The 23943-nt window shown below is 38.1% G+C and overlaps 1 protein-coding gene across 2 annotated transcripts in view; it reads right to left on the bottom strand.

The window, feature by feature from the left end:
* ttc12 (tetratricopeptide repeat domain 12) overlaps positions 1–23943 on the bottom strand; it is a 122485-nt gene that overhangs the window by 9976 nt on the left and 88566 nt on the right. For both annotated transcript variants that reach the window (XM_051931877.1, XM_051931878.1), the window contains 6 exons: positions 18483–18546; positions 17454–17588; positions 15386–15484; positions 14114–14182; positions 2091–2192; positions 43–142 (listed from right to left, as the gene is read on the bottom strand). In XM_051931877.1, the coding sequence (XP_051787837.1) occupies positions 43–142; positions 2091–2192; positions 14114–14182; positions 15386–15484; positions 17454–17588; positions 18483–18546 (569 nt within the window). The remainder of the gene's footprint in view (positions 1–42; positions 143–2090; positions 2193–14113; positions 14183–15385; positions 15485–17453; positions 17589–18482; positions 18547–23943) is intronic.

Here is a 23943-nt window from a genome sequence, read left to right as displayed (position 1 = left end):
TAAAGCAGCAAATTAATGATTATATTTCACTATTCTACTTACTTTTATCTAATTGTACCACTTGCTCCTGAGCCCGCTGACTGTTCTTTGCACAGGTTGCAAGTGCTTTGAGGGCATATCTCAGTGTCTTCTGCCCTCCAACCTAAAATAAAAGTTAACTTAAAAATTTACTCTAAGTACTGTATTTAAGTATTCTGATTACATATTCTGTAAATTAAACATTTTAACAAAAAACAAACTTACTTGAAAAACTTAATTATTACATTACAAAGCATGCCTTCCTGACAACCATAACAAAGCCAAGGAAACAGATCTATCAAAGCATGACACACTATCACTTTTGAGATGTTTTTGAGACATATAAATATATGTGGTTCCAGATTCCCTAGCCTGTGAACATTTGCTTCCATGGTGAGGAAAGGAAGTATTTCCTCACTCTCTTGGTCAGTTAATATGGAAACCACAATATGAGTTTGAATGGCTTGCATTTTTGCACCATTTGAGACTTTAAGCTTTGCAGGGAACTCTAACACTGGCACCCCATTTGCTTCCAGATCTGGGTACCACCTCCTCTGTCTTAACACACTATACATATTACTATTTGGCAGTCAGCTTTATTCAAGGTAATTTATGTAAAGGGTATACACTACAATTGTTTACACATATATTTTTATAATTGAAGAACAGACAGGTTAACAGACTTGCTTAAGGTCACAGGGTAAGTTGGTGATGACTCAACCCACAGCCAAAGTATTTTCTAAGACGTTAAGTCTAAGCTTTTAGCTAATACATCACACAGTTTGTCTGGCTTGCAGAGAAGCTTTCCTCCATGCTCATGTTTTTGTCATTAAGCTCTTTCCCACAATAGGAATTTTTTTTTTCAGATACCAGGAACTTTTTAGAAACTCAGAAAATTCTGTAGCCTTCCCACTGCAGGAACACAGGCCATTTGTAGTTACTGGTAAGTAGATTCTGGTAATGACAGTATTTTTATCTCCAACTAAGGGATAAATACTTTTCATTCAACCAGGAACTATCATGGGTGGGGCTCAGGCAATAAATTGTGCCGATTGATTGGCCACAAGCACTCATGACCTCTTATAAATGTATGTTTAGAGCATTATCACTGAAGATTGAGCTGAAGACAGCAAAATGGATGGACTGCTGTCACTGTCCTGCTCCACTGCCAGACTGAGGAGATCATTCCTCCCCCAAACTATGCGACTCTTCAATTCCACCAGAGGGGGTAAACGTTGAACATTATTCAAGTTATTGTCTGTTTTTTTATCTGCATTTTTTATTACTCTTTAATTTAATATTTTTGCTGCTGGAATATGTGAATTTCCCCTTGGGATTAATAAAGTATCTATCTATCTATCTATCTATCTATCTATCTATCTATCTATCTATCTATCTATCTATCTATCTATCTATCTATCTATCTATCTATCTATCTATCTATCTATCTATCTATCTATCTATCTATCTATCTATCTATCTAACGAGGTTCAGGCTTTATTAAGTGTGTTTGGTGATGATGGCATATGGAGTTATTCATCCCAAATGATAAAGTTTATTTAAAAATTTTGACACGTTTGGCCGAACTGGAAATTGACCACAGTGCAAAGCAGTGTTGTGAAAAAATAAAAAAACTAAAACAAGACTATAAAAAAATTAAAGACCATATAAAAATCTATCACTGTGGTAATGATACAGCACTGCATCAATGCACGTCGAAAAGAAAAACAGGAGAGGCATGTTTAGAAATGCTTTGTCTTCAAGTCAGGAGAATGTCAGAGCGTGACTGTGGGAATCATGCTTATTATTCATTATTTTTTAGAAAAGCCAACAAACACACACACAGGCTTTTGTTTGTTTCTAAAAACAAAGCTTTTTTGGTGGGAAAGTGCCTATTTTAGAAGGAAATTTCCCTTTGGGGTACTTTATGCAATGTACTTCCAAGTGCTATCTATAGGCAGGTAAGTAACCACAATATTATTATGACAATGATGTTTAAGTACACATAGTATATATTTATTTTTTCATATGCAGTATTGTAAAAGCTCTAGTATATAAATACCCAGAATTACCTTTAGCATCTTCAGGAGTATTTTTACTATCCCTCCATTAACTGCTATATTGACTGCATCAGTGCTCTGAGGAAGAATATGACTTAAAAGACCTGCTGATCTCTGTTAAATAGAAAACATATAAAATGTATATTCATTAGTTATGTACAAATAAGTGAACAATGACAATTTTGTTTCATCAATTATAAACCAACCTGCGGCAACTACTCAGGACTCAGAAGCACATTGTCATTTTAATCCTTTTTTATGTTCTTTAATGCCTAGCTCCAGCCACTATAAAAATAAATTTTCCAATACTTTATCTGTTAAAATTGCCCAAAAAAGAGCAATGTCAAATACTTTAAGTTTCCAAATATTGCATTTATTCTGTGTTTTAAATGTGGAATACAAATAATTCATTCTCAAAAACAGCATACTTTAAGGTATACTGTGCTAATCCAACTATCTTCATAAAAGGTTGAAAACAAGTCAGTTATAAAAATATTCAGTGAATATTAAACAGGGAGAAAACAGAGAGTGAATTTTATATAGAAAATTACAATTACTTAATTAGATCTCACAGAAGGAAACAAAAAAAATCATTATTGAATTGTCCATACAGTATATGGGAGTGTATTTTCTACAAAAGTGAAAATGAAAATTATAAAATGACAATTCATATCTCTCTTTTGCAATTTCATTTTCAAAGTCTGCACGCAAAAATGAAAATGAAAAAGAAATAACCCCATTCGTGATTTAATTTTCAAAGTCTGCACACAAGAATGCTGCAAACAATAAATTAAAATGAAACAAACCTATTTGCAATTTCATTTAAAGCCTGAATCGCAATGAAGCTACAAAAATGAAAAGTGAAACGCAAATAAACACTGGTGCCACCTGCTGCTCATTGGATTATAATTTTCCACTTTGGATTTTCATTTTCCACTTCTCACTTCGACTGTGTTTAATTGATGTGATTTTCATCTTTTCATAACCAAACTGCGAGCTTCACAGCAAAATTGTCTCACAAAATCCGAAGACTACGCATAATTGTAGTTCTGAAGAAATTAATGTGCAATGAAATTACAATATTTAACATGATAGAAATTAGCCATTATTAAGTCATAGTTTATATTTATTTACACTGAAGTGGAAATGGAACGCTTTGTATTTTTGTAGCATTATATTGTACTGTGGGCACCGAGCACCATAATGGCTTTTCGGTGGTGGTGTTGGAGAGCCTCGAGTCTCAGATCTATAAACTGGAGTGCTGTTTGCAGCAGCAGCACAGGTTTGGAGACAGCTGAGAGACTGACACCTGGGCAGATCTACAACCACTTCTCCATTGACTAAGGTCCATTTTTCCCAGTGCATGAACACTGGCAGAGTTTCAGGCTAATGAAGCTGGAGAAAAGTGTGGCAGATAAAGTTGCCACTGACCCCAAGTGAGCCATGGGAAATAGGGTCAGTGGTAAAAATGCGGAAGCAAAGGACAAGTTAGATCATAGAGGCGTTGTGAAGCAGTGGTGAGATCCAGACGTGAAACGCGGTTTGCAGCGCCAGTTCAGTAAACAAAAACAGCAAAGAAACCAGTACATCTGCATCTCCACACCAGGAGATTCACCTGCTTGCCTACAGCTGACCAGTGTTGCAAAGAGTTGGAAATGGCCATTGAAGACAGTGACTTTGAAGGGAGGGCTATGCAACGGAACAGGACAAGTTACCTCCACGAGAGACCAGTCACCAAAAGATTGATCTGGCATTGTATCATCAATAGCAACAGCGCCAATAAAACAGCAACTGCACAGTTGCACGGGCTTTTCATACTAATGCAGCAAAAGAAAAAGTCCTTTTAAGGACAACAAGCCCCCTCAAAGATGTAAACGCCATTGTGGTACTCTGTCCTGATGCTACACTATAATACTACAAAATATAAAGTGTCCCTTTTCTACTTCAGTGTAAATGAATGTAAATTATGACATAATAAAGGCTAATTTCAGTCATGTTAAATATTGTAAATAAATTGCACATTGATTACTTCAGAACTACAATTACGCATGCTCTTAGGATTTTGTGAGACGGTTTCGCTGTGAAGCTCGAAGTACGAGGGTGAAAAGATCAAAATCACATGAATTAAACACAGCTGAAGTGAGAAGCATTATATTGTTAGAAGTGGCTCTACAGCTACGAAGGACAAAGAATTGTGGGGAAAATGAGGTATAAAGCCCCGCCCATTAACCCACACTATTTGCATATTGAGAAGCTGAAAATGCAAAGTGGAAATGTGTTTTACTTTTCATTTTTGCATCTTTATTTTTGGTTCAGGCAGAAAATGAAACTGCAAATGGGATTTAATTTTAGCAGCATTCTTGCAGGCAGACTTTGAAAATGAAATCGCATTTTAATTTTTGCAGCATTTTTGCATGCAGACTTTGAAAATGAAATTGCAAAAGAGATTGCATTTTCATTTTATAATTTTAATTTTAATTTTTGCAGAGAATACCTCCCATATACAGTACTTCTGAAACTAGATGCTGCAAGCATGAGAGGTGACATACAAAACTGGGTCTGAAATTGATAATTGGCAAAAAAAAAAAAAAAAAGAGTACAGATAAGAGGAGACTGCTTCACATAAAGACAGGTTATCTCAGGTGTTTTTTCATAACCTAAGCAATGTGCAGGAGCATTTAATAGGGCAAATGAAATGTTATTATATGGTAAAAACTGTTAAATACAAATTGAGGGATGTTATGTTTAAACTATATAATGCACTAGTGAGACCTATCTGGAGTATTGTGTGTAGGTCTGTTCAACACCCTAAAAGAAGGTGTACAGAGGAGAGCAACCAGAACTTAAAGACATGTTGTACTCTGAAAGACTAGGATAATTAGATCCGTTTACTCTCAAGCAGATGAGAATGCATGGGGACCTAATTTACGTCTTCAAAATTCTCAAAGGCACTGATAAATTAGATCCAACAGAAGTATTTCAACTTAAGCGTGAACCACATTCTCAAGGACACCAGTAGAGATTAAAGGAAAGTGCTTTTAGGACATAAGCCAGGAAGCACATCTTTACACAAAGAGTTGTGAAAATCTGGAAAAAAACTATTGAGACATGTCGTTGAAGCAGAAATCTTGACAATATTTAAGAGGTATTGTGATGAGATATAGACAGTTAAGCTATTAGCTAAAGAAATAAGATTGATGGACTAAATGGTCCCTCCTCGTTTATAAAATTTCTTACATTTGTTGATTGTATAGTATTGTACAGTAGAAAGTACAGTAACATTTATGTACACAAATAAATGCAGTCGATATCCAAGTCTACCATAAAGAGAAGACTGCATGAAAGTAAATACTGCAAGGTGCAAGCCACTCATAAGCCTCAAGAATAGAAAGGCTAGATTGGACTTTGCTAAAGAACATCTAAAAAAGCCAGCACAGTTCTGGAAAAACATTCTTTGGACAGATGAAACCAAGATCAACCTCTACCAGAATGATGGCAAGAAAAAAGTATGGAGAAGACGTGGAACAGCTCATTATCCAAAGCATACCACATTATCTGTAAAACACGGTGGAGGCAGTGTGATGGCTTGGGCGTGCATGGCTGCCAGTGGCACTGAGACACTAGTGTTTATTGATGATGTGACACAGGACAGAAGCAGCCGAATGAATTCTGAGGTGTTCAGAGACATACTGTCTGCTCAAATCCAGCTAAATGCAGTCAAATTGATAGGGCGGCATTTCATGATACAGATGGACAATGACAGAAAGGCCCACAAATAAACAGCAACTGAAAGCCGCTGCAGTAAAGGCCTGGCAGAGCATTAAAAAGGAGGAAACCCAGCATCTGGTGATGTCCATGAGTTCAAGACTTCAGGCTTTCATTGCCAGCAAAGGGTTTTCAACCAAGTATTACAAATTAACATTTTATTTCCAGTTATTTAATTTGTCCAATTACTTTTGAGCCCCTGAAATGAAGGGATTGTGTTAAAAAAATGCTTTAGTTGCCTCACATTTTTATGCAATCCTTTTGTTCACCCCACTGAATTAAAGCTGAAAGTCTGCATTTCAATTGCATCTGAGTTGTTTCATTTAAAATTCATTGTGGTAATGTACAGAACCAAAATTAGAAAAAAGTTGTCTCTGTCCAAATATTTATGGACCTAACTATATGTAAACAATATTGTTAAAATAGAAACATTTTTCATGTTTTAGTAATAACTAGGCTCACCCGCCTTCCAAGGCGACCAACTTTTATCCTCAATTTGTGTGCGCTCCATGTGTACATCAGGCATGTAAATGTAGGGAATGAGAACAAGTGCCCATTCATAACATCTCCCGAAAACTTAAGTTTTTTTATCCCCTCGAGTGCCTGTCCAAACTTGGAGTGTAGGACTCCATAATAATATACTTGAAACTCATAGGGGAACAACTCTCCCGCTGCCATTAGCTCAGAAATGGTACCATAAGTTTGAGACTTTGACATTTCAGTGAGATACTGAAGCTCGTTTGTATAAGAGATTCCCGACGGCATCATTGTAAATGGCTGAAACCTTGACCAATTACTTAAAAACATGTTGTACAATGTCAGCCCGAATCTGTACCACTAAAGACGGAGTTTCATGCACTAAATAAGCTATAGATGAGAATAAGCAAGCACCATCTCCCCTGATATTTACTACGCGGTGAGGCATTTGTACTCCATCAACATAATTTTGTCTACTTTTCCAGCGCATCGCACACAAAAGTGAGGGAACGATGGGAGCACCAGAACTCTGCTCACATCGCGTCGCTTCGTACCGCAAGCAGTAACTCTGTGATAAGCGGAATACCACTACGCTTTTCACTCATGGAACGGAAGGACAATCCCGACCGCTTTTATATAGTAATAATTGACAAAATGTAGATATGAAGTGTATAATATGTGAAGCCTGAAGTCCAAATATCAAATAAACACTTTCACAAAAGGTACAAGTATAACAAAACAAGTGCGCTTCTATTCAAGAATATAACTGCAGAAGAAGAACCCGCGTTAGGGTACAACATTGGATAGATAGATAGATAGATAGATAGATAGATAGATAGATAGATAGATAGATAGATAGATAGATAGATAGATAGATAGATAGATAGATAGATAGATAGATAGATAGATAGATAGATAGATAGATAGATAGATAGATAGATAGATAGATAGATAGATAGATAGATAGATAGATAGATAGATAACTTTATTAATCCCAAGGGAAAATTCACATACTCCAGCAGCAGCATACTGATAAAAAACAATATTAAATTAAAGAGTGATAAAAATGCAGGTATAACAGACAATAACTTTGTGTAATGTTAACGTTTACACCCCCAGGTGGAATTGAAGAGTCGCATAGTGTGGGGGCGGAACGATCTCCTCAGTCTGTCAGTGGAGCAGGACATTAACAGCAGTCTGTCGCTGAAGCTGCTCCTCTGTCTGGAGATGACACTGTTTAGTGGATTCTCCATGATTGACAGGAGCCTGCTCAATGCCTGTCGCCCTGCCATAGATGTCAAACTGTCCAGCTCCATGCCTACAATAGAGCCTGCCTTCCTCACCAGTTTGTCCAGGCGTGAGGCGTCCTTCTTTATGCTGCCTCCCCAGCACACCACTGCGTAGAAGAGGGCACTCGCCACAACCGTCTGATAGAACATCTGCAGCATCTTATTGCAGATGTTGAAGGACGCCAGCCTTCTAAGGAAGTATATTCGGCTCTGTCGTCTCTTGCACAAAGCATCAGTATTTGCAGTCCAGTCCAATTTATCATCCAGCTGTACTCCCAGGTATTTACAGGTCTGCACCCTCTGCACACAGTCACCTCTGATGATCACGGGGTCCAGGAGGGACCTGAGTCTCCTAAAATCCACCACCAGCTCCTTGGTTTTGCTGGTGTTCAGGTGTAGATGGTTTGAGTTGCACCATTTAACAAAGTTCTTGATTAGGTTCCTATACTCCTTCTCCTGTCCACTCCTGATGCAGCCCACGATTGCAGTGTCGTCAGCGAACTTTTACACGTGGCAGGACTCCGAGTTGTATTGGAAGTTCGATGTATATAGGCTGAACAGGACCGGAGAAAAGTACAGTCCCCTGCGGCGCTCCTGTGTTGCTGGCCATAATTTCAGACCTGCAGTTCCCGAGACGCACATACTGAGGTCTGTCTGTAAGATAGTCCACGATCCATGCCACCAGGTATGAATCTACTCCCATCTCTGCCAGCTTGTCCCTAAGGAGCAGAGGTTGGATGGTGTTGAAGGCACTACAGAAGTCCAGAAACATAATTCTTACACCACAACTGCCTCTGTCCAAGTGGGAGAGGGATCAGTGTAGCATATAGATGACGGCATCCTCCGCTCCTACCTTCTCCTGGTATGCGAATTGCAGATGGTCGAGGGCATGGCGGACCTGTGGCCTCAGGTGGTGAAGCAGCAGCCGCTCCATCTTCTTTGTCACATGTGATGTCAGAGCGACAGGCCGGAAGTCATTCAGTGATACGTGATATCTTTGGGACTGGGGTGATGCAAGATGTTTTCCAAAGCCTTGGGACACTCCCCTGTTCCAGGCTCAGGTTGAAGATGCGCTGTACAGGACTCCCCAGCTCCAGCGCACAGGCCTTCAGCAGTCGTGGCGATACTCCATCTGGGCCCACTGCTTTCCTGGGCTGCTGTAATTGTGGGTGGGGGGAAACTCTCTCCTATGCTGGTATCAGCAGAAGGATGGGTGGAGGGTGCAGTACTCTGAGGTGAGAGTCGGTTAGGGTGATCAAACCTGTTAAAGAAGTTGTTCATTTGGTTTGCTCTCTCCACGTCTCTCTCTATGGTGGCACCCCGCTTCGAACTACAGCTAGTGATGATCTTTATCCCATCCCACACTTCCTTCATGCTGTTATTCTGCAACTTCTGCTCCAGCTTTCTCCTGTACTGCTCCTTCGCTGCCCTGAACTGGACTTGGAGTTCCTTCTGCATGCGCTTGAGCTCATGCTGATTACCGCCTTTAAAAGCCCTTTTCTTCTGGTTCAAAAGGTCCTTGATGTCACTTGTAATCCACGGCTTGTTGTTAGCATAGCAGTGTACTGTTCTTACTGGAACTACAATGTCCATACAGAAGTTGATGTAGTTAGTAGTGCAGTCAACAACCTCCTCAATGTTCTCACTATATGATCCCTGCTGGATATCCTAGTCCGTAGTTCCAATGCAGTCTCTCAGAGCCTGCTCTGCCGCAGAGGACCACTTCCTGAATGAGCGCGTGGTTGTAGGTAGCTCCCTCACTCTTGGTTTGTAGTGAGGCTGAAGCAGAACCAGATTATGATCTGCTTTCCCAAGCGCAGATGCGGGTTGGCAATGTATGCGTCTTTAACGTTTGCATACAGTAGGTCAATAGTCCTATTTCTCCGGGTGTTACAATCCACATACTGGGAGAAGGCAGGTAATGTTTTGTCCAGCGTCACATGGTTAAAGTCTCCAGCAATTAGCACAAGCGCCTCGGGGTGCTGCGTTTGCAGTTTAGCAACAGCAGAATGGATGATGTCACTCGCTATCTCCACGTCCTCCCGAGGAAGGATGTAAACAATAACAACAATGACATGTCCAAACTCTCTGGGCAAGTAATAGGGACGCAAACTTATAGCCAACAGTTCGATGTCCCTGCAGCAAGTGGAGATTTTTACGTTTACATTTCCAGAGTTGCACCATCTTGTATTTACATAGAGAGCGAGTCCTCCTCCTTTCTGCTTCCCACAGGTATTTGCGTCTCTGTCCGCTCTAACTGTGCTAAACCCAGGTAGCTCCACGTTAGCATCTGGAATGCTAGTTGTTTGCCACGTTTCACAAAAACACAACAAACTACATTCTCTGTAGGTCCTGACATTTTTCATACCGCCTTCTTATAGGGAACCACACCAGCACAGGCATTTGTTCTCTGCACTTGAAGTTGACTACCTGAATAGACGAGTCTCGCCATGTAAAAATCCATGTCCAAGTAGTAAAAAGTAGTAAAAAGTGTCCAGGGAACGAGTCCATGTAAAAGAAAGTGGTAGGAGTGATCAGTGAAATAGATAAAATAGATAAAAAGGTAGAAAGATAAAGTCATACACGGAGCTGCTGGAAAGGTTGCCACTTGCAGCGGCGCCTGAGTCAGATTGATACGACCGCTTTGGTGGCGCAACGGTAAGAATTGTTGACTGGTAATCAAAAGTTCACGGGTTCAACCCCCGGACGACTCCGTCTTGAGAAGCGAGCTGCTCTTATTCTTACTATTTGATAATAACAGAGGTGAAATCAGTTGATGACGAGGGTTCTACATCAGAGAAAGAATGCACATTGCACTTTTTACGGAGTTTGGATAATGACAGAAGAGACATTACACTGAGATATGTAAGACTTTGCTAGTCTGTCACATTGATTGGCTCAGTACATATCGCTTCAATTAATTTCTCGTCATCTTTGCATGTAATTTGATCGACCTGATGACATGTACATTTCTTTTTGTTTTTTAAATATGGTCAATTCCTACCTGATCATGGTGGAAGGAAAGAGTGTCTCTGAGCCTGAGCCAGGTGTTGGGGTTGATGTGGCTGATCAGGAGTGATGCGAGCTGTGTTACATGAAATGAGTTACATTTGTGTATATGTATGAATTAATTTAGTCATTTTAAAGTGTAAATGTCTGCTTTGTGTGTTACAAGACTTTTTCAACTGGAAAGTAACAGTATTTTTTTAAAGTTACATAACATTAGAACATGATGAATAAATGCAGGCTGTATGGCATTTTTATGTTTTTAAATTCTGAGGGTGCTCAAACTCCATGGAACCCACAGAGCTGGCTAATATGCATTTGTGCGTTTGTGTTTGTTCGTTTTTTTTTTGCATCGACAACAAGCACAAGCTCTGGTAGGGCAAACAAGCTGTAAGCTATCCTTGCTTATACATTTTATGTGTGTGTGTTTTTGTGTGTGTATGTGAGTACACGCACATTAATGAAAACACTTGCGTATATATTTTGAGTGTGCATATGTGTACATTATGCATTTCAAAAACTATTTGTGGAAAAACTTTGCAAATCAATAGGACTGGTCCCATGACTGAACAGAGCACACTGCAAAAATCACAAGTTTCTATGGCAGTTATCATTAGACATTGTTTAAACAGTTTTTGAAGGATATAGGGTTATGTACTAGACCAATCTGGATCAAAAACAATAGGCCTGGGGCCTATGACAAGGCAAACACAATACAGATTGTTTGAATAAGATATATTAATATTTTTGGAAGTTATTGTTGTACATAGGTCTTGAAGTTTAGGGCAGATACATTAAAAAATGTTTTTACTAAACCTTTCTATCATGGCTAGGATGCAGTCATACAGGACCTCTACACAATGCAAAAAATGGATACTTTTCTGATGACACACATAAAGACACCATCCTAAAATCAACTTTTCACAGTTAGCATGTTAACACTGCACTTCAATAACACGATTATTCACAGACACCTGATTTCTAAAATGCCATGTAAACTCTTATTCTGATTAGAGAAATCAGATTATTGGCCTCTAAGAAACCTGATTAACAGAGGTAGATTTATCCCATAAATAATTTCATCATGTGGCCATTTAAAACCATAAACCAGAATATTGTTAAGGATTTTGCAGTCTGCGCATATCCATTGTAGTATGTCAGCTTACACATATATTTACTTTGCACATTCTTTAGGCAGTCACACGTAGAAGCGTCCTCAAAATACAACTTTAGATGCGAATGTTCGGGCAATCGCATAATTCCTTTTCCTGGTTGAAATAATCTGCCTAAATATTTCAGAAATAGTTACATTTATGTTGATGACCTATATGTGCTAAGCTAAGCTCAGCAACACAATTTCGGAAGCAGTAAGGTAACACTTTGAAAGTAACGAGGGCTATGTACTCCCAATTCTTTTTAAAGTAATAAGTAACCTAATGCAATGCTCCTTAGGGACAAGCTGACAGAGATGGGATTAGATTCATACCTAGTGGCATGGATCGTGGACTATCTTAAAGACAGACCTCAGTATGTGCGTCTTGGGAACTGCACGTCTGACATTGTGGTCAGCAACACAGGAGCGCCACAGGGGACTGTACTTTCTCCTGTCCTGTTCAGCCTATATACATCGGACTTCCAATACAACTCGGATTCCTGCCATGTGCAAAAGTTCGCTGATGACACTGCTATCGTGGGCTGCATCAGGAATGGGCTGGAGGATGAGTATAGGGACCTAATCAATGACTTTGTTAAATGGTGCGACTCAAACCACCTACACCTGAACACCAGCAAAACGAAGGAGCTGGTGGTGGATTTTAGGAGGCCTAAACCCCTCATAGACCCAGTGATCATCAAAGGTGACTGTGTGCAGATGGTGCAGACCTATAAATATCTGGGAGTGCAGCTGGATGATAAATTAGACTGGACTGCCAATACTGATGCTCTGTGCAAGAAAGGACAGAGCTGAGTATACTTCCTTAGAAGGCTGGCGTCCTTCAACATCTGTAATAAGATGCTGCAGATGTTCTATCAGACAGTTGTGGCAAGCGCCCTCTTCTACGCAGTGGTGTGCTGGAGAGGCAGCATTAAGAGGAAAGACGCCTCACGCCTGGACAAACTGGTGAGGAAGGCAGGCTCTATTGTTGGCATGGAGCTGGGCAGTTTAACATCTGTGGCAGAGCGAAAGGGCGCTCAGCAGGCTCCTATCAAATATGGAGAATCCATTGCATCCACTAAATAGTATCATCTCTAGACAGAAGAGCAGCTTCAGCGACAGACTGCTGTCACTGTCCTGCTCCACAGACAGATTGAGGAGATCGTTCCTCCCCCACACTATGCGACTCTTCAATTCCACCCGGGGGGGTAAACGTTAACATTATACAAAGTTACTGTCCGTTTTTCACCTGCATTATTATCTTTCTTTAATTTAATATTATTTATTGTATCAGTATGCTGCTGCTGGAGAATGTGAATTTCCCATTGGGATTAATAAAGTATCTATCTATCTATCTATCTATCTATCTATCTATCTATCTATCTATCTATCTATCTATCTATCTATCTATCTATCTATCTATCTATCTATCTATCTATCTATCTATCTATCTATCTATCTATCTATCTATCTATCTTATTGAAGTAAAAATACCTGGATTATTATTATTTGAGCAGCACTGGGTGTAAAGCAAGAAGCACCCATATTGGTCCTTTGCAGGAATCAATCGCACCCCTAGAGGATACAGATGCTCATCTAAAAATGCTGAAAGACTACCTTCACATTGCTCCCTTTCTTGCTGGGCTTACTTGCGGCTGCTTTGTCAAGCGATATGCTTCCCGCATGGTGCTTCGTATACTTAAAAGCTCGAACAGCACCTATTGGTTTTTAATTGTTTTTGCTTTTCTCTCTCTCTCTCTCTGACATTCTCTGCTCCTGACGCGTACTCCTTTGAAGAGGATGATATGCTTGCATTCTTTTAATTGTGAGACGGAACTGTCATCTCTGTCTTGTTATGGAGCACAGTTTAAACTTTTGAAAAAGAGACAAATGTTTGTTTGCAGTGTTTGAATAAAGTTCATGTCTCTCTACAACCTGCTGTGTTTCTGTGCAAATCTGTGACCCAAGCGTGACAATATAAAAATAACCATATAAACATATGGTTTTTACTTTGTGGATTTTCACCTATCGCGGGGGGCTCTGGAACGTAACCCCTGCGATAGGTGAGGGATGACTGTATACGATTCAGCTGAAATGCTATTAATGTGAATATGCACAGGTTACGTATGCAAGGACATGAAAATGGCCAAATCCTGCAGTAACAGATACAGTTTTTAAAAAATCCTTAGCTTGTAAATGTTTTGGTAATTCTCTGTTAAGACATTCATACCAATTCCTTGTAATTTCAATAACAGCTGGTGTCTAGGATTGTTTCCCATAAATATGGAAAGAATGTATGTTGAATTAGTAGTTAACAGGTATATTAAAATCTCTGTCATACTTACAGTAATAATGCTACCATCTGCACTGCACAGCAGGACCAGACATTTATCAGTGATATCAGCAGCTGTTTCCTGCAAATATATATATAAATAAAATGACAAAAAATTGTTTTGCACACAGCATATGGAGTAACTATATGAAAAGGACACCAACGTAACCAAACAACAAGAATCTTCTATTGAAATAATAAAAAAAAATTATAAATTGTCAGATGTTTACATTTCAGCAGCTTATTACCAAGACACAGTAATTTGAAAAGTCTGACATAGTTTTTCAAATAAAATGCTTTTTTTATTTCTTTGCAAACAACTAGGTTTCTGTAATTGTTATTTTTCTTATTTCTGGGTTCATCTAATCCAAATGGACACTTTCATTTACATGCTGGTGACAAGAAACTTTGCAATACGTGTAATACAATTTTAATACTTATGAGATTGTTCTTTAAGAAATGACACTAAAGGACACCAATATCAGTCTCAACCATATAATATAATTTAAAATAATCCTTTTTATATATATTTGACTTTTCTGTGTGTAAGGGAGTACCTCCAAGTACATCTTACCGGATATTAAGATTCAGGTCACCTAAGCCAGAAAATAAATAATAAGGCTCAGAGGTAGTAAAAATTTTTCTTTAGAATCCTGTGCATATAATAACTGTTCTCACTCTTAAATAAGTTTGTGACTAATGGCTTTATGTTATTTTTTAAAAATCACGAAAAATGCAATTTACTTCTGAAATATGGTGTATTGTTGAATACTAACATTAACATTTTATAGAGTTATACAATCCAATAAAGGAAATTAAAAAACTCCTGTAGGCAAACTGGCAGATGGCTGATACTTTACGCATCATAAACTTCCTTGAAGCAGTAAGTCTTACAACTTTTATAGTTAATGGGGTTCAATATTGGAAAAAAACAAATCTAGGGTTATGATCAGGGTCAGTTTTAAAAGAATACCTGAGGCCAGAATACTCACTATTTTGCTCTCCAACTCCTCACAGTAAATGTACTTCCTTCTAAACTGTGATGCTGGATGTGTGGAGTATTTGAACATTTCTTATAATATATATAACCTTTTACCTAAAATTGCTATTTTTTTCTTTCATCATAATTTAAAATAAAATAAATAATAGTAGTGCTCATGCTTACCTATTTACATTTTAGTTTATTTGTACTCCACAAATAATTTTAAATACTACAGAAACAATAAAAATAAAAATGCTTTGTAAAAAAATGTACACAGTTATTTAAGAACAAATATCTTCTTACTTCAATTACTGAACTTTGTTCAAAAGAAATATTGACCATTAAACCAAGCAGTGCCAAGAGAACATCTGTATATTCTGATGATTTGGTTTTGTATTCCTCCTAAAAAACAAAACACAAGAATGACTCTTCTAATGCGTTTTTTTTTTAATATAGAGTATTTAGACAGTACACACACACACAAAAAAATCCCAGTCCAGCAGTACTTTCTATATATTTAGCATCAGGAACAATTTGGATCCAGAACACAATTTACCCATCTTGCTGAATGTCACTAAAATATAAAATCAGCTTTAATGATTTCTTAAAGGATACAGTGTAGCTTTTTCCTCCTACAACCCGGGATAATCAAAAATGTCAATGCAGCCATCACCAGCACTTCATCTGGTTAGTTTGACGGTACTGGGACTGTGCCCCAATGTTTCTGATCCCTGAATTTGTGCAGCAAAATCACTGCTTGAATACTTGGCCTAAAACTGAATCAATTTCAAGTGGTCACTTTTGCCTTGCATCTCATGCTGTTAAAATAGGTACTGACTGATTATTAAAAGCATTGGATTAAAGGGATAGAAATCCAAATGAAGTTCCTTAGATACACACTGTTAACTGCTTTTTTTGCTGTTCTATCCTTTGTTGCTAACCAGACAAATGTTTTGATGGATTGATTTCTGATGAAGTGGACATTAGCTACTTATCTGCAGCTGCTCATGCCAACAGGTCTATGGTAACTTGAAGATACAGTATTTTAAAAAGGTACACCCACTCTGCTTCATTACATTTCATCAGTAACTCAAAAGATAGAATTCCACATTTTAATTAAATTTTCCTTTTGCCTGACCCAATGTGTGAACACATGTCAAACTCCACTGGTAAATCTGACACGATCTTATATCTGTTGTACTGAACTGGATGAATTACAGTGTTTAATGGACATTCAACTATATCGTGGCTTTTTGTTGAACTGTGCTTTTACAGAAAAAGCATGTACAGTGAACTCTTGTCGGGTAAGATACAGTGATATATCTTTGACATTTTTACAAAATCCTTAGAGGAATCATCTCTGACATTTCTGTTTCCAACTTGTTTTATTCACCAGGGACTTTTTTATTTGCACTTGTCATTGTATGTACTTTAACCTGTGGTTGTTTATCAGTCAAAAGCAAGTTCTGTTATTAGACTAATGCTTCAAACTAAAGAAGCAAGGTATGCTAACAGAAAAACATTTAATCTTTGTCAGAGGAATTAATGAACATTTTATTTGCCTAATTAAAAGAAGCTAATATACCAAAACAGTAGCCTAAATATGCTCATGCTCTCACAAAAACAAATCATAATTCTATTCTTATTGTCACAATATAATTAATCTAGAGAGCCTACTCTTCTTGTTGCTTTTTTAGCATACTAAATTAAAAACAATCATTGATGACACCAGTGAATTCCTGTTTTTGTGTTCTACTCTTTGTAGGACTTTCCAAGTTACTATGTGGGTGACTAATGTCTTCTTCTGGTATAACACAATTGTGCATACTTTTCTATTATTATTATTAAAAAGCATACATATTTTTTATCTAATTACTGTATTTTGTTTGTGGATACCAATATATAGAAATGCAAAAAAACTGTAAAGTTAAAAAAGGTTTGCCTTCATTCACCTGATGATAGATCATGAACAGTATAAAGCAGTTCTGAGCACATTATGCACTCTGATTATCTAAGATGTGCATGCCTACACTTAGTGAATGGAGAAGTCATATTTTCAAATATATATTATAAAGAATTTTAATTAACTGTCAATCAATATACATTGTTCAGTAAAATAAAAATATACAAAGTTCTGTTTCATTATTAGCTGTAGATGTCACCATTACTGTACTTTTTATTCTATATGATATGATACTTCCACTGCTGCATTAGATCAAGCACATGTGAACGTATTTAAATGTTTCAATAATTTCAAATATATGCATTCTGGATATAATTAAATTCTGAGAAAAACTGAAAAGTCACAGCATCCTGTACAATGAAACAAAATGTTTATATTGTACATCAGAAAAAAATAAATGAAATTTACCATTATGAATAGACAGACATTCCACAGTTCTTTACAGTCTGACATCTCCTTACATACTGAGCTGTCTTCAGCCATGCTTCCTAATAATGAAACAGCCTGAGGCAGCAAATGCAGATTCCTTGTTGGAACATTTTTCTAAGAGAAATGAGCAAATAAAAATTAAACTTCAATAAGGGTACAAGATTTAACATGACTCTTTTAAATAGCAAAACCTTCTTAGCTTTCCAATTACTATGAATATTAAGCATAATGCTTGTTTAAAATTACATCCACCTATCAATTTTGTCAACCTTTATTTCAATTCAGGGTTGGGAAGTGCCTGGAGTTTTCTTGGCAGCATTGAATGCAAGGCAGAGACCAAACCAGGGGAGAATACAGGTACCCCACAATGCACCATCATATACACACTCACTCATACCAAGGCAATCTGGAGTCACCAGTTAAACTAATGTACATGTCTTTGGGATGAGGGTTAAAGGCAGAGTACCCAGGAAAAATCAATTGAGATTGGGAGAACATGTACACACCACACACAGTGACTGGGCAGCACTAATGAGTAAACTACTTGAAAGTTTGTTGACGTTACAGTATGTTAAATTTGACTTTTTATTATTATTTATGTCACTAAAAACTATTAATACAGAAAAATTACTTTATCTGAATATCTTATTTATTTCTAATTTAATATTTCTAATTGTTCTGCACCACAGAACAGTATCAACGAAAACATTAAGACACAAAACAGAAAAATATTATTTGAAAAACAATGAATGCATGGATGAATTCAATTATTTGTTGCACTAAATTGTTAGGTTTACTTGTATAAAAAGCAAGTTGGGAGTCTACTGAGTTATATTTATTAAAAATAGAAGTCATTTGAATTAAACATTACTGAGCATTTCAGATGCTACTATGCTTAACTAAAAATTATACATGTAAAACATTTACTTTATTCAAAACCTGGCCAAAATATTACACTATTATATAGTTCATTATTATATAGACATCAAATTTGAAAGAACGTCTTACCAGTAGATTTAGAAAAGGATGCAAGATCACTCTCTTAAAGTAGGGCCTAATCGCCACTTTAAATCTGAAAAAAAAAAAAAAAAAAAACTATTTAAGATAAAAAGCAAGACGTTCCAAGGTTGACTCCTGCCTTGCATGTGTTGCTGCTGGAATAGGTACCAGCCCCTTATGACCCAGAATTGGACATACATGTTGGAAAAAGCTGTGATTTAGTATAGTACAGATGAACCATGAGATGCAACCTAAACGTGAATTTTCTGATTTTGCTGCTGGAAAAACTTTTACATGTTAATTTTTCATGTTTTTTCTTGGATTGGCATGGGATTCCTCTGGAGATTCCCAACAATCATGGCAAATCTAAACTGCTCCACTGTGTGTGTGTGTGCGTGTGTGTGTGTGTGTGCGTATGTATTTGACGGCCCAAGGTTAGTATTTGCTATGCATAATATTCTGTGCTGCCTAGTTGGGTTTGGGAAGAACTCAGATCATGATGACGGTTCTACATCGGAGCAAGAATGCACATCGCACTTTTGCCATTGCTGTACTTTTTATATGTACATGGGAAACTCTGCAGTCTATTTGTGACTTTACGCTGTAGGAAGTAAGTAAATAAATAAAGGTAAATAACATTCGATCTGGCTCTTATATACCAAGTACAGCGACGGCAGCTTCCACCTTCAGCAATAGACTCTCTACTCTAGTGTTTAGATCTGGACGGTACATGTGCCCAAAACATTAACATTTATATGTTACTTACATCTTGCCTGAAGAAGGGGCCTGAGTTGCCTCGAAAGCTTGCATATTGTAATCTTTTTAGTTAGCCAATAAAAGGTGTCCTTTTTCCTTGACTTTTCACTATGTTACTTACATAAAAGCCAGATCGAATGTTATTTACCTTAATTTATTTATTTACTTCCTACAGCGTAAAGTCACAAGTAGACTGCAGAGCTTCCCGTGTACATATACAAAGTACAGCGATGGCACAAGTGCAATGTGCATTCTTGCTCCGATGTAGAACCGTCGTCGTGATCTGAGTTCCCCTCTATTACAGTGTGTCTTTATGTGAAAACAGCAGTGTCAGGTGGGTGGGGGTTGGGGAGGGGTTTGGTTGGTGGTGGGATCATGTACGTGATTGAGAGAATAAAACTGAATTAAAAAAAAAAAAAACAAAGCTAACCTTTACAAGTATCATATATTTACACAGGCTGTTACAGACTGAAATCAAATGTATGTTTTTATTCTAAAATAGTAAGAATAAGAGCAGCTCACTTCTCAAAACTGACTTGTCCAGGATCGAACCTGTGAAGTTTTCATTACCAGTTAACAGTTGATACCGTTGCGCCACTGAAATGGTCGTAGCAAATGTGTGTTAATGTCGCACCCTAATGCGGGTTCTTTTTCTGCAGTTATATTCCTGAATAGAAGCGCACTTGTTCTGTTATATTTGTACCTTTTGTGAAAGTGTTTATTTGATATTTGGAATTCAGGCTTAACACATTATACACCTCATGTCTACATTTTGTCAATTATTACTAAAACATGAAAAACATTTCTGTTTTAACGATGTGTTTACTGTACATAGATTGTTGCAGACACAGAACACACATGAAATGTATGTGTTCCATATAACGATATAGTATTTATAAAAGGTGTCATTTTGCTTGACTTCTCACTCTATACAATTCTAAGCAATTGACATGCAAGTAAACAGATTTGAGCTGAGAAAACTGTGCAGCGGTGTGGGATGTGATAGCAGGCTGCTTGCTGCTTATCAACACATTTACAGGACAAAAGATGCTGATGGAGAGGTGTGAAGCAATTTAAGGTTTGGATGGATCCACAAGTTTTTTTCATAGGCTATGGTAATTCTAGTGTTAATGGTGCTTGGGTACTCTACCATAAAAGAAATTAGCCTTTGTGGTTAGTTTGTAACACAGCATTATTTAGATATAACATTAGATACTATTTGCTAGTAACTAATACATCCATCCATCCATTTTCCAATCCACTGAATCCGAACACAGGGTCACGGGGGTCTGCTGGAGCCAATCCCAGCCAACACAGGGAACAAGGCATGTACCAATCCCGGGCAGGGTGCCAACCCACCGCAGGACACACACAAACACACCCACACACCAAACACACACTAGGGCCAATTTAGAATCGCCAATCCACCTAACCTGCATGTCTTTGGACTGTGGGAGGAAACCGGAGCGCCCAGAGGAAACCCATGCAGACACGGGGAGAACATGCAAACTCCATGCAGGGAGGACCCAGGAAGCAAACCCAGGTCTCCTCACTGCGAGGCAGCAGCGCTACCACTGCGCCACCGTGCCGCCCTGTAACTAATACATTTCTGTAAAAATGAACTCATTCTGATTTTGAGAATAATGATTTCTGTTCTACTTTAAACTAAAGAAAAAGTAAAGCTTGATCCTACTACTATGCGTTTTAATTTATTATCCAGACTGGAATATTCAGAAAAACAGGTCTCTTGTCTCCAAAGAATCATTAGTACCTTTACAATTCTTGACATGGTAATCTAACATATTCACCCTTATTGATGAAACTGACAGCTCATGCTACATGTTGAGCAGGAGAGCCTTTTCATCCTGTCAAGCAATTCTGGAGGACAGGAAGTTCAGTAGGCATAATGACCAGGGGCCTCATGTGTAATGGCGTGCGTAGAACTCACACTATAACATGGCGTAAGCACAAAAGCGGTAATGTGCGTACGCACAGAAAAATCCAGATGCAGGAATCTGTACGTACGCAAACGTTCACGTTCTTCCACTACATAAATCCCGATCAGCGTGAAAAGTAACATACGTGCACGCGCCTTCTGTCCCGCCCCAACTCCTCCCAGAATTACGCCTCTTTGAATATGCAAATCAATATAAATAGCCTTCTGTGAAAAGACAATGGGAAAAGCACGGGGGGAAATAAGAATTTCAGCGAATACCAAGTGGAGGCAAAGGAAAAATGTACTATTTGTTGGTTTAAACCAGGGGTGGGCAGATTCAGTCCTGGAGGGCCACAGTGGCTGCAGGTTTTTGCTCCAACCCAATTGCTTAATAAGAAGCACTTATTGCTCAAGTAACACTTCAGCTTCACTTTAGTTGTCTTGCTCGTTAAGATTTTGAACCCTTATTGCTTATTTTATTTTTTTTATAAACAGCTGTATTCTTGGTTTTTAATTGCTCCTAATTAGCAATAACATGCAAATGACGAAAGAGACCAGCATTTCTCCATTTAGCTTGTTTTCATTTACACCTGTGTGTATTTATCATGCACTAGTTGGTTTAATTAAATACTTGGAAGGAAAGTGAAGAGAAAAAAGTGAAGCACTGAGAATTACTCATCTGTTTTAGACTTCAAATCATTTGGATGATATCCTTAGAAAGGAAAATAAATCTAGGATATGAGAATGACCTGACATGGCAGAGTTAAAGTGCTAGCAAGCCATGCAATTAAATAATTGACAAGGATTGGTTTTTAATTAAGCAACTGGGTTGGAACAAAAACCTGCAACCACTGCGGCCCTCCAGGACTGAATCTGCCCACCCCTGGTTTAAACAGTGGTATAATCAACAAAAGGAAGTTGATCGAGTGACAGAGTGTCGGAGAAACTCGAAGGCTCAAATTGACAAAGTCGCACAGTGCCCGAAATAAAAAAGAAATCACATATCAAAGTCGCCGTGAAAAGGCGAGTCGTAGCCCACCGTCTGAGTGTCATATGAAAGCTTATTAGGGTACAGACAAAAAAAAATAGGCACACAGTGGGGAAAAAAGCACGAAATGTCAACTTTAATCTCGAAATTTCCACTTTAATCTCATAGTTTATTTTTCCATTAAAGTAGAACATCATAAACTTCATCTTAAAATCGTTTAATTTACTAGTTTCTCAAATCCCATTGTAACTAAAGTGGCACAATAAATGCTTTGTTCTGTATTTGATCTTCTATGTGCTCTGTGTGTGTGAATCACTACCTGCTTCTTAAACGGGCTTTCTCTTTCTCCGACAGGACACATAATCCATTACATTCATGATATTACAGCTCTCTGAATAATTAAAATACTGAGATGTATACGTGATATCTTTTTCATGATGATAGGAATGAAAGCATGTTATTAAACATGGGGATACGGTGGCGCAGTGCTTGTTCATGTCTCACGCAAGAGGCTTGCTGTGCCATGTGCGACCTTCAATGAAATGATTTACTACAGAAGTACTGTCTCTTTCAAACGTACTAATCTCCAATTCCTGTCCTTACTTTTCTTTCTCCAAAAACCCAATCGCCACACAATCAGCTATATAGACGTGAAGCCATCTGTAAGCTTAAAACACTGATTCTTCAAAACTTTTAAGGAACATTGAAATATCTTCATAGTACATGTTTAATTATTATCAATCTATCCTTCCAGTGTCGTGTCAGCACCAGCAAGAATACAACGCAATGCAGGAACAATCCCTGAACTAGCTAGCGCTGTGGCACCATGTCCTCACATGTTTAATTATTAACAATACAGATTATTTAAATTAAGTTAAAGTTTTATCTGTATAATATAATCAACATATTTTGCAGCATTTCATCTTAAAAATGAATACTGTCATCATATGTAAATACGCGCTTTATAAAGTGGCGCATGTTGTGCAATATTATAACTGTAGTGCAAGTTTACAGTGAGGTAATTGTACTTATAAGTACAAACAGTTCTACAAGGAGCACTTGATGGACTGATTGAGTGCGTTTAGAGTTCTTGGGATGAAACCTTTTCTAAACCGCGAAGTCCGTACTGGGAAGTCTCTAAAGCGTTTTGCTGTGGCTCAGGCAGCGTCTGCTTCATGCTGTATACCGATATTTCTCTTTCCGATCAGCTGCTGCTGTGATTCCTCACTCAGATACAGTGATATAAATACTCCGAGTGGTGCAGTGAGAGTAATATGGAAAAAGATGATCTGCTGTGGCAACCCTTAACAGGAGCAGCTGAAAGAAGAAGAAGATGCAGTGAGTGTTACAACGCTAAAGCAGTTATGGTATTTGGAATACTATGGCTATTCCTTGGACCATTATATTGCTGCAGGTTAATTACAATCAGATGTTACACTAATAAACAATATGCAGTTAGTTTCAGTGTATTTATAAAGCCGCATCAGGAATGTGGAGCTAAGAAAGAAAGGGTGTCCACGCAGGAACAGTAGCACTGCTTTGACGCTGGGTGCCGCCAGTCTGTAAAACCGAGCGGAGAAATTGCACACGCCAAGGTATGAGTTACCATGGAAATGTGCGTGGCTTTACGCCAAGTTTAGGTTTTATACATCGCGATTTGAGCGTGGAAATGGGAGTACGCAACATTTCTGTGCGTACGCACCGTTTATACATGAGGCCCCAGGTACTGAGCCAGCAAACAGTGGTACTACAGGAAACAAGGTACACAGATGTGAAACACAAATCTAGTG

This window comes from Erpetoichthys calabaricus, chromosome 9 (assembly GCF_900747795.2).
Source record: "Erpetoichthys calabaricus chromosome 9, fErpCal1.3, whole genome shotgun sequence".
NCBI lineage: Eukaryota > Metazoa > Chordata > Cladistia > Polypteriformes > Polypteridae > Erpetoichthys > Erpetoichthys calabaricus.
This window is presented reverse-complemented; position numbering and strand designations above follow the sequence as displayed.